The sequence below is a fragment of the Aedes albopictus genome, chromosome 2 (genome assembly GCF_035046485.1).
Source record: "Aedes albopictus strain Foshan chromosome 2, AalbF5, whole genome shotgun sequence".
Taxonomy (NCBI): Eukaryota; Metazoa; Arthropoda; class Insecta; order Diptera; family Culicidae; genus Aedes; species Aedes albopictus.
The window spans coordinates 145162347-145178860 of record NC_085137.1 but is presented as its reverse complement, the minus strand read 5'-3'; the positions used below and the strand labels follow the sequence as shown (position 1 = coordinate 145178860).

The window sequence follows — 16514 nt, the reverse complement described above, 5'->3', positions numbered from 1 at the left end:
AGAACGAAACTGTTTTGATTACTGTATCTGTAATGGCGCACAGTAACCAAACCAGCAATGCTATTAAGAAGCCGTTTTCTGCATTTAAAACCACATTATTCCCACTTTCGACTGGATGCATAAAAAAAATGATTATTTAATATTTTCATGACCTTTTTGCTTCACAAATAAATTTTATTCAAAAAATCGAATCTAACTTGAGACTTTAATATCTCAACACTTAATTTTCCAATTGAGTTTAAATTTCGCCAGAATGTTTATTACTCATGCTGCTGCAGCATGGCACATACTTTTCTGGTATTAAAAACGATATACCATATGTGAACAGTAATTTTATATATATTTTCAATTTTCAGCAATCGAAAAATTTATCTCATTTAACATCTGGCCGATTTTCTATAAAATAAAACTATTTTTATTCGATTCAAAAATGATTACTCTAATGAGAGATGATGTTCTGAAAAACGAAGCAAGCGTGGTTAAATTTGAACTACGCGTCTTCTTTTTATAGCCTTATAAAGTTGTCCGTTTTATAAATTGAACAGTCCTTAAATATTCAAAGACTGCCTTGGTGATCGCGAGTTAGCAACGGAGCTACCCAATTGGCGCTAAAAGAATGCTGACGACTTTGCTGCAACAAGTTGGCAACGGAGCCGCCAGAATGGATACAATGGAGATTGCTGACGACGGCATACGGGCGGATGGCAACCATCGGTCATCGGCGCGGGCCAGCTGTGGACATGCGACGACGAAAAGTGCTAATGCAGGCAAATGAAGTGTGATTAATTGAAATATTGTAATAAAGGTTTAGTTCGATTTCGGCTTTAGGGTAGTCAAGTAGCTTTTTTTAAAAAGAAACTTCCATCCGAGAACTTTCAACTGGAGGCTCCGGCGAGATCCTCTATATCGGGAACAGTATAAGTGATATAAGTGAAGTGTAAAAATCTTTAAAAAATTCTTCTAAGTGGTTCCAAGAGCTACACCTTCAAAAATATCACAAAGCAACCCGCAGGACACCGTGGTTCACCCGATCGGCGTGCAGGACCCCAGTAGCTCCAGCAAAAAGGATAATCCGAACACGCCTGCCTGCGGTTCCCCCGGTTAAGAGGAAACAGCCACAAAAAGACCAACGGACGATAATGTTGGCCGGACTAAGGACACGGTCCTATATGTAAGTTTTTCCATTTTATTATTACTAAGTGATTAAAGGAGTATTTTTCAACAAAAGAGTGATAACAATAATAAGAAGTGCAATCGATTTGTGAATTCAAACTACAATAACGAAAAGTGATTTATCTTATAAGAGCAACAATTTTTTAATTTAAACTGTGTGAAGACAAAGAATAACGGTACAGCAAATTTAGTTTTCAATTTTTCATAGTTTATCGAATTAGGAAAGTTACCAGATTTTTTGTGTGACCTACAATCGTTTGACGGTCGACCGACAGAATTAATAAATTGGTTAGCCGACGTCCAAGGTGTCATAGATATGTATCGCGAGAATGGTGCTACCGATGCACAGCTCGAGCTTATCGGACGATCTGTTAGAAGGAAAATTAAAGGCGAAGCTGCCGATATTCTAAATGCCAATAATATCATGCATAATTGGAATCAAATCAAAAATACGCTTTTACTATATTATAAAGATAAAAGAGATCTGAAAACATTAGATTTCGAGTTAACATCCATCAAGAAGGCAAATAATGAAAGTTTAGGGAGTTATTACTCTCGGGTAAATGAATTATTGTCTTCAATTATTGCCCAAGTTCAGACTGAACCGAAATTTTTCCTACATGCAAATTCTCATATAGATTACTTTCGAGAGAAAGCAATTGATTCTTTTATTAGAGGATTAGAAAAACCGTTATGCCAGCTTCTGAAAACGTTCGCTCCAAAAACACTTAACCATGCATATCAGTTCTGTCTAGAATATTTCAATATGGACACTCGATCAGCTCCATATCGAAATGAACATTCGTCTAATATCCCAAAACCAGTCGATTTAGGAATGCCACCCAGATTACCACCCAAAAAACAACCACTTCAACAATTTCATAGAAGTTTTCAACAACCATTTGTCCCTATGCAACCATTTCAATGGCCTAGATACAATGCTGCACCCCAAGTTCCACAATTTCAACCAAGACCTTTCATGTCAAACCAACAATTTCAACCAAACAACAGACCACTCCCAAAACCGGAACCGATGGAAGTGGATCCGAGTATCAGATCAAGAAATATAAATTACGGTAATAGACCTCCGATGGGAGTCAAAAGACCGCATCCGTTTCCATTTAATCAACCACAACAATTCAAACGGTTAGCTCATCCGCTTGAATACAGTTATGCATATCCTGATTACGAGGGGTACGAAGGATATGACGATTTTTATTATTATCAATCACAGTTTGAAGCGCAAGAACATGAGGAGCAAACACAGCCCGATAATCATAATGGTGATGTACAGACGACTGAGGCAGGCCCCGCTAATCAAGAAGATGCTCAACAACCCTCCTCATCATCCCAAACTAATTTTTTAGAATGGAAACCGAGTTGGTAATTCCAACTCTTCCGTACATTTATTTGAAAACTAATATTGGGGAATTTCCTTTCCTGGTAGATACCGGAGCCAATGTCAATATGATTGAGCCCAAATTAGCGTACAGTTATAAGATTTCAAAACCATATAACTTTAAAGCTGACAATATATCCAGTGCAAATGGGAATTTTAATGCTTCGTCTGCCATTGACATTAACTTTTTTTATCCTAAAATAAACCATACTGCTCAGTTTTTGCTTAAAAAATTTCATCCATTCTTTAAAGGAATAATTGGTACAGGTATATTACAATCTTTAAATGCAATCATTGATTTAGAAAATAACGTTTTACATTTGAAAAAAGGCGATGAAACTCTAAATGTGTCACTTTCACGATACAATCCCGTTAATCCAACTTCAAATAACTTATCATCAAACAATTTATTCAGAATTTCTCATTTGTCAACTAACGAAAGAGAAAAGCTTAAAAAAATATTAGATGCCCACAAAGAGGTTTTCCATCAACCGAACACCAAACTTACTTGCGGTACAAAAGTAGAATGTTCAATAAACACTACTGATGATGTACCAATCCATCAAAAGGTATATCCTTATCCTGCAGCCTATACAGAAGAAGTTAGGAAACAGGTTGATAAACTTTTAGCTGACGGTATAATTAGACCCTCAAGATCGGCTTGGACTTCTCCGGTATGGATAGTGCCGAAAAAGGCAGATGCATCCGGTGAGAAAAAGTTTAGAATGGTTATAGATTATAGGAAATTGAATGAAAAGACAATTTCCGATCGATACCCAATGCCTGAGATTGGTTATGTAATTGATCAATTAAAGGGACAAAAATATTTCTCCACGTTGGATCTTGCGTCCGGATTTCATCAAATACGGATGAAACAAAGCGATATTGAAAAGACAGCATTCTCTATAAATAACGGCAAGTATGAATTTACCAGAATGCCGTTTGGTTTAAAAAACGCACCTGCGACTTTCCAGAGGGCAATTGATGATGTTCTTAGGGAACACATAGGAAAGATCTGCTACGTATATATAGACGATGTGATAGTTTTTGGTAAAGATTTAGCAGAACATTTGAAAAATTTAGACACTATCTTCAGAACTTTGAACGCTGCTGGATTGAAGATCCAGTTAGATAAATCAGAATTTCTGCATCAAGATGTTGAATTCCTAGGCTATATAATAAGCTCAGATGGAATTAAACCAAACCAAAAGAAAATAGAAGCCATCAATCAGTTCCCAGAACCTAAAAATCTAAAGGAACTCCGAGGATTTTTAGGCATGATGGGCTATTATCGAAGATTTGTCAAAGATTTTGCAAAAATAGCAAAACCCTTGACAAACCTTCTAAGGGGGGAGAGAAGCCCTGCCTCAAACAAGAGAATAAATTTAAATGACAAAGAAAAACAATGCTTCCAGAAAATGAAAAGTTTACTTTCGTCTTCCGATATACTCATATATCCAGATTTTAACAAACCCTTTATATTGACAACTGATGCATCTGATTTTGCTATCGGTGCAGTTCTGTCCCAGGGAGAATTGGGAAAAGACAAACCGATACACTTCGCATCTAGAACCCTATTAAAAACAGAAGAGGGATGTTCGGTACCCGAGAAAGAAATGCTTGCAATTTACTGGGCACTTCAAACCTTTAGAAACTATTTGTATGGAGCAAAGTTTAAGATATTAACCGATCACCAACCTCTCACTTTTGCATTGTCTCCTAAGAATACGAACGCAAAGCTTAAGAGATGGAAAGCTTACTTAGAAGAACACGATTTTGAAATTATATACAAACCCGGAAAAACAAACGTGGTTGCGGATGCCATAAGCAGAATTGTTTGTTCCATGACAGGAACCCAAAATTCTGCAGAAAATAGCGATGATTTTTATATTGAATCCACTGAAGCACCTATTAATGTCTTTAAACACCAAGTAATTTTGCAAGAAGGAACAGACAAAGTAACAATATCCAACCCTTTTCCTAGTTACACTAGAGTAGTTATTTCTACATCCAATCTTAATGATGATTATCTATTACAGGTTCTGAAGAACCATTTTGATGTATCTAAGGTTAACGGATTATTAACAACAGAACCCTTGATGGGAAAAATTCAAGAAATTTACAAAAAACATTTTGGCTCAAAGAGAGTGTTAAAAATCCGCTTTAGCCAGACGATGCTTCAAGATGTACCACAAGAGGACGAACAGTGGAATATCATACGACAAGAGCATTACAGAGCTCATCGGGGAGCTGAAGAAAATAAGCTACAACTATTGAGGAAGTTTTACTTTCCAAAACTTTCCCAAAAGTTGAAGGATTTTGTTACTAATTGCCAAATTTGCCACGAAAATAAATACAACCGTAATCCTATTAAATTTCCAATCCAAGCCACTCCAATTCCAGATGCCCCTTTCAAGATTGCCCATATCGATATCCTTTTCCTTGAGAACCATCACTTCCTTACATATATCGACAAATTTTCCAAATTTGCCCAAATAAAATGCATTGATTCAAGAGCTGCTGTCGATATAGTCCCTGCCGTCAAAGAAATCCGTAGAACTGGAATGCAATCAAGAAGTGTACGAAAACGCTAGACAGAGGATGAAACATAAACCGCGATTCAAGAAAAACAAGATTAAACACGTTAATAACAGTACGGTTACTATGGATGATGGAAGGAAAGTACACAAAAACGATATCAAAGTCAGAAAGATCTAACTTCTCCATTCCCTCATTTTATTTTTCAGAGTTTTCATATTCCTAAGCATTGTTATAAGTAGTAGAGTAGATATTAGCCGAATCGATCACTTGCCAGTTGTAATATTTCACTCCGGTTCAGCAAGGATACAGTTATCATCCTATTATTACATTCACCATTTTAACATTACCTCTTTAGGAAATCATGTAGCAAATCTCAGAGTCCAATTTGAACAATTAAAATACAACCAGTTTACAGAACTAATTCTCCAAAAATTCGATGAGATTCATCAAACACTCAAAAATATGTCTCCTTCAAGAAGACAGAAACGTTGGAACAGCCTAGGTACGGGATGGAAATTTATTGCCGGTAGCCCGGACGCGAATGATTTAAAGATCATAAATTCTTCGATAAACCAACTTATCACTAATAATAAGGAACAGATTAGAATAAACAGAGCACTTAATCTGCAAATGAAAGAATTAGTTTTCAAAACAAAGGATGCCATAGATCTCTCAAATTCCAAATCTTCGGAAATCTATTCGATTAACATTTTCCTTAACTTAAAGTATCTAGCAGAAAAATTAGCACACATTGTCGAACTCTTGCCAAATTAGGAATTTTAAACGAAAAAATACTTAGTCAAAATGAAATAGATGTTTTGTATCAAGATTTATCAAAACAAAATATTACACTTCATAACGTCTTGGAAGCACTGAGTTTTGCAGATACAACGATCGCAACCAACACCAAGGAATTGGCCCTTCTAATAAAAACACCCATCTTAGACAAGAGGATTTTCAACAAGATTCACGTCTACCCTATAACATCTAATCATAAACAAATACACTTGGCAAAAAGGAATTATTTGAATCATCATACCGGTAACTACATCGTAAATTCATTGGAATCGTTCATATACAAAGTCCATGAGACGGAATTCGATGACTCCAGCTGTGTTCCAAATCTTCTCTCTGAACAACAAGCTAGTTGCAACTACACCATGAACCCATCTGATGAGGAAGTTATCCCTATAAACGACGGAAACATTATCCTGAATACAAACCAAAACGTTTCTTTTTCATCGAATTGTGGAATCAGAAATCGTGCTTTAACGGGAACATTTCTTATATCATTTCACAACTGCGAAGTAACGATCAACAACATCAGCTATTCAAACACAATTCAGAATATGGCTGAAAGCCCAATTCAGCTGCCTTTGGACGGAATATCAATACAGAAACAGTTTACAATAGCAAACCTAAGTTTGGAGCATTTGCACAGCCTACATCTGGAGATGAGAAAGGAGATGGATTATATTCGATTGAACAACACTAGCTTCAGTATCAAGTGGCCCTCTTGGCCCGTTTTCGGGGGAATCGTTTCGTTTCCCTGCATGATAATCGGCATTGCAGTTTTTTTCAAAGTTTTCTCCCACAGATCAGCCACTGTAAAGATACAAGCATCTAATGCCATAGCCACACAGGAACCAGTGGTAGACATTCAACCCAGGATCAGACCTTTGACTCTAATGGACGTGATTCGAACGGAACCTCATCTCTCAGGAAGGGACGAGTTAGCAACGGAGCTACCCAATTGGCGCTAAAAGAATGCTGACGACTTTGCTGCAACAAGTTGGCAACGGAGCCGCCAGAATGGATACAATGGAGATTGCTGACGACGGCATACGGGCGGATGGCAACCATCGGTCATCGGCGCGGGCCAGCTGTGGACATGCGACGACGAAAAGTGCTAATGCAGGCAAATGAAGTGTGATTAATTGAAATATTGTAATAAAGGTTTAGTTCGATTTCGGCTTTAGGGTAGTCAAGTAGCTTTTTTTAAAAAGAAACTTCCATCCGAGAACTTTCAACTCGCGACGTTTACGCAAAAAAATATTTAACGTAGCGTTTAACGCCGTTTAGTGAATTCCTTTTATATTTTATAGATGATTGTTGCTGTGAACTGTAGCGATGTGCGTGTAGAAAAGAAACACGTAGATGTCGATGAATTTGTGTCACTATATATTGAAAGTTCGATAGAAGTTCGTGAAGAGATTGCTTCCAAGGTTGTTGAGTGCCGGGGCCCGTGGCGTAGTTGGTCACATGTTCGCTTCATATGCGGATGGTCATGGGTTTGATTCCCAGCCCCGGCACTTGCAATTTTTCGTCAGTTGCTTTTCCCTGTAAATTAGGTTAAGTGATAAAGAATAAAAAAGGTTGTTGAGCAACTATAACGATTAAGATGAATCGAAGAAACAACCAGTTTAAGAAAATCAATGAGCAATGGTTTGTAGTTATTTTGACATGTTTTCACGGTTGTTTTTGTCTTTCTTTTATTTTGAAGATTAAAAGAGTTAGTTGTATCTGGTGAAGCAGCATGTGGGTAGTGTCTAAGAAAATAAAGGCTTATTCATACTTAGTCATCACTCCTTTCCTCTCCAGCTTACTGTTTTAAACTAGAGCATCCACCTTCTTGTGTTTTTTTTTTCTGTCAAAAAATAAAATAATATTTAAAAATAAATAATAAAAAAAATGTTAAAACTGTGGCCATTACATTATTACATTTTCAGACACCCCCCCTCTCTTTTGACCATCTGACTTGGTGAAAGTCTCTTACAAGAATGAAAATTACACTAAATTGTTAGTATTCTGAAGTCAATTTGAACTATGTAAAGATAAAATTTAAACTTCAAACAATATCACTTCCTCCACAACCATGCGGCTCCATTGTGACCTAATAGAAAAAAAAATTCGCGCTTAGCGCAAAAATGCGCAAACAGTGACCTATGTAGCCAAAAACTAGACAAAATTGCACGTCAGATCCGGGATACGGCGTCGTTTTCTGATGATTCCTAAACAAGTACTGGATCTCTTTAATGCGAAGTTTTTCTTCAAAATTTCATAAAAGTCAGTATGTTTGCATATTGTAAAAACATAATAATTTTGTGATTGAATTCCAAACAATCCCTGAATTGTAATGGTTATTCATACCCAAAAACACAAAAAATATTGTCACATTATTCAAGTCTTCCTAACTTTTACAACGAACTCATGAAGGAAGCTCATAAAATTAAGACAATAAATACTAATATTGTAGCACATAAAACTTCAACTTTGAAAAAATCTACAAGACTCAATTTTCGACCAAATCTCTTGAAAATTTGGGGTTTTCTTAGTTGAAGTATCTATAATGGAAGAAAAATATTAGAAAAATAAAATATTGAAGTCGATTTTTGAGGTTTTGTCCAGCTTTCGGCCACTGTGGTATGGTGCGGTAGAGAGTAGAGTAGTGCGGGGCAAAAGTTCGCACCTAACAGTCTTTATCAAATAAATATTAAACAAAAAGAAAATATTATCCGTTTTTCTCATTAAACGGGCCCCTATCATGTTACCTTCAATACGTAGTACTAGATTTTTTCGAGTTCCTTGTGTAATTCTAGTAATACAATTTTCAATACTAGTACTCAAGTGCGAACTTTTGCCCCATACTGGGGGCAAAAGTTCGCATTCTGCGGGGCAAAAGTTCGCACGTTGTGAAAAGTAGTTTATAGCCGTGAAGTTCATTTTTTTTTTCATGTTTATTTATGTTCATTCTTTCACTATGGCTAGAAGTGTGTTTCTTTCCATTTCTGGTATTACGTATCAACTGGAACACAGGGTGTTCTCAGCTTTTATATACAGTGTATTTCATGAATACTTCCACAGCTATTATCTAAGTGCTGTCCTTTCCAACGTTACTGAAGTTGTCAAAATACAGGTAAGTGTCACACAAAATACTCGAAAAAAAAAATTAAATATGCTGCAAAACTATTGAAAGGGATCGTTATTGAATTTAACTTCCATCATTATGGTCATGAATTATAACAGTAATTTTACAAGCTAAGCCATGAAAGACCCCCTAAAAGTAAATCAACACAATACTCCCGACAACAATTGTGGATCCTCGTAGCCGTGCGGTTAGGGTCACCAAGCTTTTTATCGCACCATGCTGTGGGGTGAGGGTTCGATTCCCGCTCCGGGCGATAAAACTTTTCGTGAGAATAGTTTCTTCTCCGTATCCACTGGTGCATGCCCCGTATGTCTAGTGTTATGTTTCGTTCAGTCTGTACAGCCTCTGGCTGAAGACGGTGTCCGTGTCTTTAAACAGCCAAGAACTTTCAAATGAATGTTCCTTCCTACAAGATGCACTAGAAGTTTTTTGTTTATTCGAGTGCACCTCTCGAACTGCTATGGAATGACGATTCTCCGACATCAAGAGATTATGTAATTCTTCTTCTTTCAGTTATTGCAAATTCTTATTCCAAAAAGTCCAAAAATTACATCAAAATAGCTTAAAACACATTTTTTTGCATAACTATGCTACTGCATGACGAAATCGTTCCAATTTTTATAGATGAGTAGCTGTCCTGATTATGTGTCGAACCCATACAGGTTTGCTTGGGCTCTTCACTCGTGCGCAGAAAAAGATCCACTGCGAACTTTTGCCCCGTGCGAACTTTTGCCCCGCATTACTCTATAGTTAGAATATAGAGTGACAAAATGAGATGAGATTTTCTCGAGATACCTTCAAGAATTCATTCTAAGATTTCTTTAGGCGTTCTTCTCCCAGCCGGGATTCTTTCAGATGATCTTTCCGGAATTCCTGTAAGGATTGCTTCCGAGATCTCTTCAGGAATTACTGCACAAATTTATTTAGAAAATCTTGAGAGGATACTTTTAGTTATTCTTCAGGGATTCATGCTTGAATTCCTTCAAACATTATTTTCAGAATTCCTGCTGTGATTCCTTAAGGGGCTCCACTCGAAAATGAAAGAATATAGATTTCTTTCTAGATTTCTTACAGCAATCCTAAATTTTTCAAGTATTCGTGCATAAATTTCTGATGCAATTCCTTCAAAAACTCTTCACGAGGTTTCTTTTCGGGGATTTCTTGAATAATTCCTTCCGGGATTTCTGATATGTTTAATTCAGGGATTCCTGCTCAGCTTCCTGAAAGGAATACTCCCATTATTCCTTTAAGGATTCCATCAGGTATTCCCTACAGAATTCCTTCAGGAATAACTTGCTGTAGAATATCCTGTAAGGATTTTTTTCAGAAATTCTAGACGGCATTTCTTCAGGGATTCATGCTAGGATTACTTTACAGATTCTTCCTGCAATCCTTCTGAAGATTTCTGCCGCGATATATTCAGGAAATCCTGATGGAGTTCTTCACAGTGTACGTGCTTGGATGCCTGCTAGGGGATTTCTCACGTGATTTTTCATTGATTTTGCCAGTGATTCCTTCACGAAATTTTAATCCACTCAGGATTCTATCAGATATTCCATTGGGAAATTAAGGATCACTTAAGGGCTAGCTGCCAGTATTGCTTCACAGATTTCTCTTTCAGATAGGTATTAGTTCTAGGATTCTTACTGGGGTTTCATTCCGATTTTTGCGACATTTCTATCGGGATTTCTTCAATTATTCTTTCAGGTAGTTCTGCCGAACTTTCATTCGAGATTCTTTTCGTGATTTCTATAAGGACCCCATCAGGGATTCCTACAGGACAACTTCCTACAGCGTGAGTGAGAGCTAATGTGAATGGGATTGTGAGAGTAATAAGAGATTTTTTCCAGTGATTTACACCAATTATCGCTACACAAATTCTTTATATGATTTTTTATGAATAAAAGCTTTAATTTCCTGTTAGAGTACATGTGAAGATTTGTCCAGGATTCTTCCGGTGAAAACACCTAAAATTGTGCATGCATTTGCCTTGAAATTTTAGCAGTGCTGTCATTAGATAAGAATTTTGGAATTCTTCAGAGTTTACTTCGAGAGGACTGAATTTTGAATTCGCCATAAACCGGGTTTCTCTGAGAATTAAAAATTAAGTTCATGAGATATTTCCATAATGGATACCCTAGAAATTCACTAGAATTTGACTAGAAATGTCAAATATTAAAAAAAACAGTTTCAACCATATATACGAAGCTCTCATTGAGTTTGCATTTATACACTGCAGTGCACTGGAACCTCTTCTTATGCAACGGGGTGGGGTGGATGCATACACTGAAACCTCCATTTAAGTCGATGCTGGGTCATTAGGCCGAAGGCAATTAGGCCGAAGGTCATTAGGCCGAATGGTCATTAGGCCGAATGGTCATTAGGCCGAATGGTCATCAGGACGAATTGAAAGTTAGCCGTTGTTTTTACCTTTTCCAACGATTTTTGCCAAAAACTAGTTTAACAATGAAACTAGAAAGAATAGCCTATGTTTTAAAGAAGGAAAATTTTATGAATTGGATATCAGCAGTTTCAGCGCCAAAAACTATTTTAGCTATGATACTAGAAAGAACAGCCTAATTTAAAAGAAGGAAAAATTCATGGGTAAAATATCAGTAGATTCAGCATCAATAAAGTATCTTCGTGCCTGTCACACGATACACACATGCAAAATGGTCATTTGCAGAGGAAGCTCTCAGTTCATAACTGTGGAAGTATTCATAGAACACTAAGCTGAGAAGCAGGCTTTGTCTCAGTGGGGACGTAACGGCAAGAAGAAGACTCAATGACCATTCGGCCTGATGACCATTCGGCCTAATGACCGTTCGGCCTAATGACCATTCGGCCTAATGACCTTCGGCCTAATGACCTTCGGCCGAATGGCCTTCGGCCTAACGACCTTCGGCCGAATGGCCTGACACTTTTTGCATAATGATGTGATTTTTTTACTCGTTTTTTTCTTAATTCTGAACTGAGTTTTTTTTACGTGGTGTGTATCCCCCGAGTAAAAAAACCTTACTGTACTCACATTTGTTTTTCGTGGTCCGCAAGAGTGCGGGAGATTGACATCTAAGAGTCGAAGCAGCGATATAGTTGTGAAAGAAGGACCCGGTTAGCGGGGGTTTTTACCCCTCTTAAAAGCCCCTGAAGCCCACTGAAACCCCTCAGGTTCCCTTAGATCCCCTAAAATGTCCCTGAGACCCCCAAATCGTCCCAAAATCTAAATCAAAACTTCTCTAATCAATGAGATTCAAGTTCGAAAACCAGAAGGCGCTAATGAAAGGAGCGATAATGCCTTGAAATGTCAAACATATGTATTGATTGCGGCAAAATCAACGATAATGAATACTAAGTCGAACGGTTCAGTTACTTTCTTTATCATGCTGTAAGTGTTGTAATGTAGGTATTCTAAGTATTTTTTTTACCGAATTTCAGGTTTAACTTAACTTAATTTAACTTAATCGTTCAAGACTTCATATTATTAAATATTCAGTATTTTTCCAATTTTTCGTTCAGTCTCGGCATTTGTTTTTATTGGCGACGAGAATTGGTTTTGTAGAGGAAAAAGATTGGTGAATTATATGTAATACCGTTGATGGCTGTCAGATCTGTTGTAAACCCTACCTATTGAACCAATTGAAATATGTACTCTTCTGATTTCTGATCCATTCAACTCACAAACATGCATCGTTCCATCCGCTGTTCTTTTTCTGACATCCTTCAAGAAAATGCGATCCCTGACTCACATCGTTTGCGTGATTCCCGTGTGCCATCCGGTGGTATGGTGTGTGCCATATTTCATGGTAATGATGATCGACAGATACATGTCGATTGACTTCTCCATCCATCGCCGTACCAAGGATCTATCTGTTTTCCTTTAATGCGGTCCTTTTTTTCGGTTTCCTTTTCGTTTTCATGTGGTGTCCTACTGACTGGCGTTTACCTACAGTGCAAGGCTCGATGTCAGACTCTAGAAGACAGCAAGAAAGTCTCCGTGCTGTTGTTTGTGACGTTCACTTGGATATATGTAGGCATATAGATAGCCTAGCGCCCCTGTCGTAGGTCTCATGTGTATGAACGGTGAAGTTTTGCTTCGTCGAAGAAGATGAGGAGGCCATATTTCTCAGAGACACGGCCTAGATTCTGTATAGATGTGAAATCTATCATTGGAAGTTGAATCGTGTGATATTTACACTCGGTTTTTGGGGGTCACGACACGAAATGGCAAGTGATGTTCCGGGACTGTGTGTCCAATTTATCTGAAAAGGCACCAAAACAAAATAGAATATTGTTAACAATAATGAAGTTTAAGTTTACGACTGAAGGCATTGTGAAGTCATGTTGAACCTAGATTGAATTTGATTTCCAGAACTGTTCATATTCTTTTAGTAAGGGAGCATCCATAAATTACGTAGCGTTAAAATAAAATGTAATAAAAATAATGACCTGGAAGAAATTTTGTCGAGATGAATGAATTTTCGGCATATTTTGACATCCTCAAATTATGAAATTCTCCCACCGTGCCTTCGGCCCGCACAAAAAAGCCATAAATGCACTGGGGAGCACCGACGACGAATCGTCCCCGTTAGGCATCACATCGTTGCCGCCACCCGAGCAACCAACCACACACGTGTGTCACCGTTCGTTGCTGGGTAGAATTTTCTTTGATTGAAAGCGAAACCGAAGTTTCCGGGTCAACATTGGGGCTGGATGGCATGATACACGACCTCACACCGAAAATCGCTCAAATTGCTCACAAGGTTAGCTGCAGCCGCGAGTTTTCCGTTCTTTGTTGTTTGCATGGCTGTTTTTTTCTATATTTTTGTCGTGGTTGCAGACGACGAGTGATACAACCGGAAATTTGTGTTGTTTGCCTGGTGATGTAGAGCAAAGCTGGGCTGGCTTTGGAGTCAAATTTGGCACCCACGAAATCCTAATGGTTGGGGAATGTGCGTGTTCCTGTTTGCTGGAGGGGATTTCCCGATTGGTCGAAGAAATCAATAAAAATGAAAAAAAATGATACTATTTCGTAAAGTTTTCTCCTCTTCTTATTCTTCTTCTTCTTCTTCTTCTTCTTCCATCTTCCTTCTTCTTCTTCTTCATAGAGTTCTATTTGAAGACCAGTTCTGTAGAGGTGGCCTTTACCATAAAATTTTATTTTTGTCCCAATATTATTTCTTACTCGGGTTTCCACCCAAATACCGGCATCGGATTCACCCTGCTACGCCGGCAGCAGTAGGGCACAAAATCGATTGAATTATTGTGCCGGGAACAATTTATCTAAATCCGAGCATCACGCGACTGCACATTCGAAAGCGCGCTTTTCCGGTCACGGGAAATTGGAGATAGTAGTCCGCCATCGGAAGTGCCATTTATCTACCGCACTGCTGCTACCTACCACCATCGATTGGATCGTAAATTTACGGTGGGGACTTGAAAGCCGGACAATTGTGTTACAGTTTAGCGGGGAAAATTTCGAATTTGGAGGGGATCTTTATTCAGCTGACCATTGCCCGATCAATGTTATTCATTTTTTATTTGTTTCGGTTCTTTATTTCAGTGTTGCGTGAAGATTTTCGACTGGAGCCGCAGAACACTCGAGTGGCACAAGGAGAAACGGCCCTGCTGGAATGTGGACCACCCAGAGGCTATCCGGAACCGGTGGTGTTCTGGAGGAAAAACGGACAGACGATGGATTTGAACAGTTCGAAACGGTGAGTTGGAATGAATGTTAAGTATGCTGAAATTTCTTCTTGATTGCCTGCGAAGCTTCAACGATTTCTCATAGAAGTCCTTCAGGATTTCTCCTGGAATCCTCACAATTTCTACTTGAAATCCTCTTGGAATCTCCTGGAAATCCTCAAGAATTTCTCTTGGACGTCCTCCAGGAAATTTTCCAAGAATTCTTCTGGAAATGCTCTAGGATTTCTCCTGAACATTTTCTGGAATTCCTTCACAATTTTTACTGGAAATTCCATAAATTCTCCTGGATATCACTTTAGATTCTTCTGGAAATTCTGGAGGATTCACCTGGCAAGCTTCAAGCATTTCTCCTGGAAATCCAACAGAATTTCTTCTGGAAATCCTCCAGAATTTCTACTGGCAATGCTCCAAGACTTCTCCTGAAAATCCTGCAGGATTTTTCTTAAAAATCCTCCTGGATTTCTCTTAGTAATCCTTCAGGGTTTCTCATGGAAATCCTCAGGGATTTCTCTTGCAAATCCTCTAGGAATTCCGCTGAAAATCTTCCAGGATTTCTGATGAAAATCCTCCAGGATTTCTCTTGGAAATCCTCCAGGATTTGTACTAGAAATCTTCTAGGATTTGTCCTGGAAATCCTCCAGGATTTCTGCTGGAAATCCTTCTGGATTTCTGCTGGCAATCCTCCAAGATTTCTGCTGGAAATCCGCCAGGACTTCTGCTGGAAATCGTCCAGGATTTCTGCTGGAAATCCTCCAGGATATCTCGTGGAAATCCTCTAGGATATCTCCTGGAAATCTTCCAGGATTTCTCCTGGAAATCCTCCAGGATTTCTTTCGGAAATCCTCCAGGATTTCTGCTGGAAATCCTCCTCCTCTCCTCTTCTTGGCGTAACGTCCTCACTGGGACAAAGCCTGCTTCTCAGCTTAGTGTTCTATGAGCACTTCCACAGTTATTAACTGAGAGCTTCCTCTGCCAATGACCATTTTTGCATGTGTATATCGTGTGGCAGGCACGAAGATACTCTATGCCCAAGGAAGTCAAGGAAATTTCCTTTACGAAAAGATCCTGGACCGACCGGGAATCGAACCCGTCACCCTCAGCATGGTCATGCTGAATACCCGTGCGTTTACCGCCTCGGCTATATGGGCCCTCATGGAAATCCTCCATTTCTCCTGGAAATCTCCTGGAAATCCTCCAGGATTTCTCCTGGAAATCCTCCAGGATTTATGCTGGAAATCGTCCAGGATTTCTCCTGGAAATCCTCCATGATTACTGCTGGAAATCCTTCAGGATTTCTGCTGGAAATCCTCCAGGATTTCTGCTGAAAATCCTCCAGGATGTCTGCTGGAAATCCTCCGGGATTTCTGCTGAAAATCCTCCAGGATTTATGCTGGAAATCCTCCAGGGTTTATGCTGGGAACCCTCCAGGATTTCTGCTGGAAATCCTCCAGGATTTCTGCTGGAAATCCTCCAGGATTTCAGCTGGAAATCCTCCAGGATTTCTGCTGGAAATCCTTCAGGATTTCTGCTTAAGATCCTCCGGGATTTATGCTGGAAATCCTCCAGGATTTCTGCTGAAAATCCTCCAGGATTTCTCCTGGAAATCCTCCAGGATTTCTCCTGGAAATCCTCCAGGATTTCTGCTGAAAATCCTCCAGGATTTCTCCTGGATATCCTCCAGGATTTCTCCTGGATATCCTCCATGATTTCTGCCGGAAATCCTCCAGGATTTCTGCTGGAAATGCTCCAGGATTTCTCCTGGAAATCCTC

General features: G+C 38.7%; 1 protein-coding gene, 1 long non-coding RNA gene and 1 pseudogene across 2 annotated transcripts in view; all 3 read left to right on the top strand.

The window, feature by feature from the left end:
* LOC109421075 (roundabout homolog 2-like) overlaps positions 1–16514 on the top strand; it is a 379914-nt gene that overhangs the window by 329874 nt on the left and 33526 nt on the right. Inside the window, exon 4 of the mRNA XM_029858753.2 lies at positions 14602–14755. Coding sequence (XP_029714613.1) covers positions 14602–14755 — 154 coding nt within the window. The remainder of the gene's footprint in view (positions 1–14601; positions 14756–16514) is intronic.
* Positions 5297–7143, top strand: LOC115257600 (uncharacterized; annotated as a pseudogene).
* On the top strand, positions 7152–7931 carry LOC134289084 (uncharacterized). The gene is made up of 2 exons (XR_009998263.1): positions 7152–7338; positions 7489–7931. It is a non-coding gene; the product is annotated as an uncharacterized LOC134289084 (long non-coding RNA).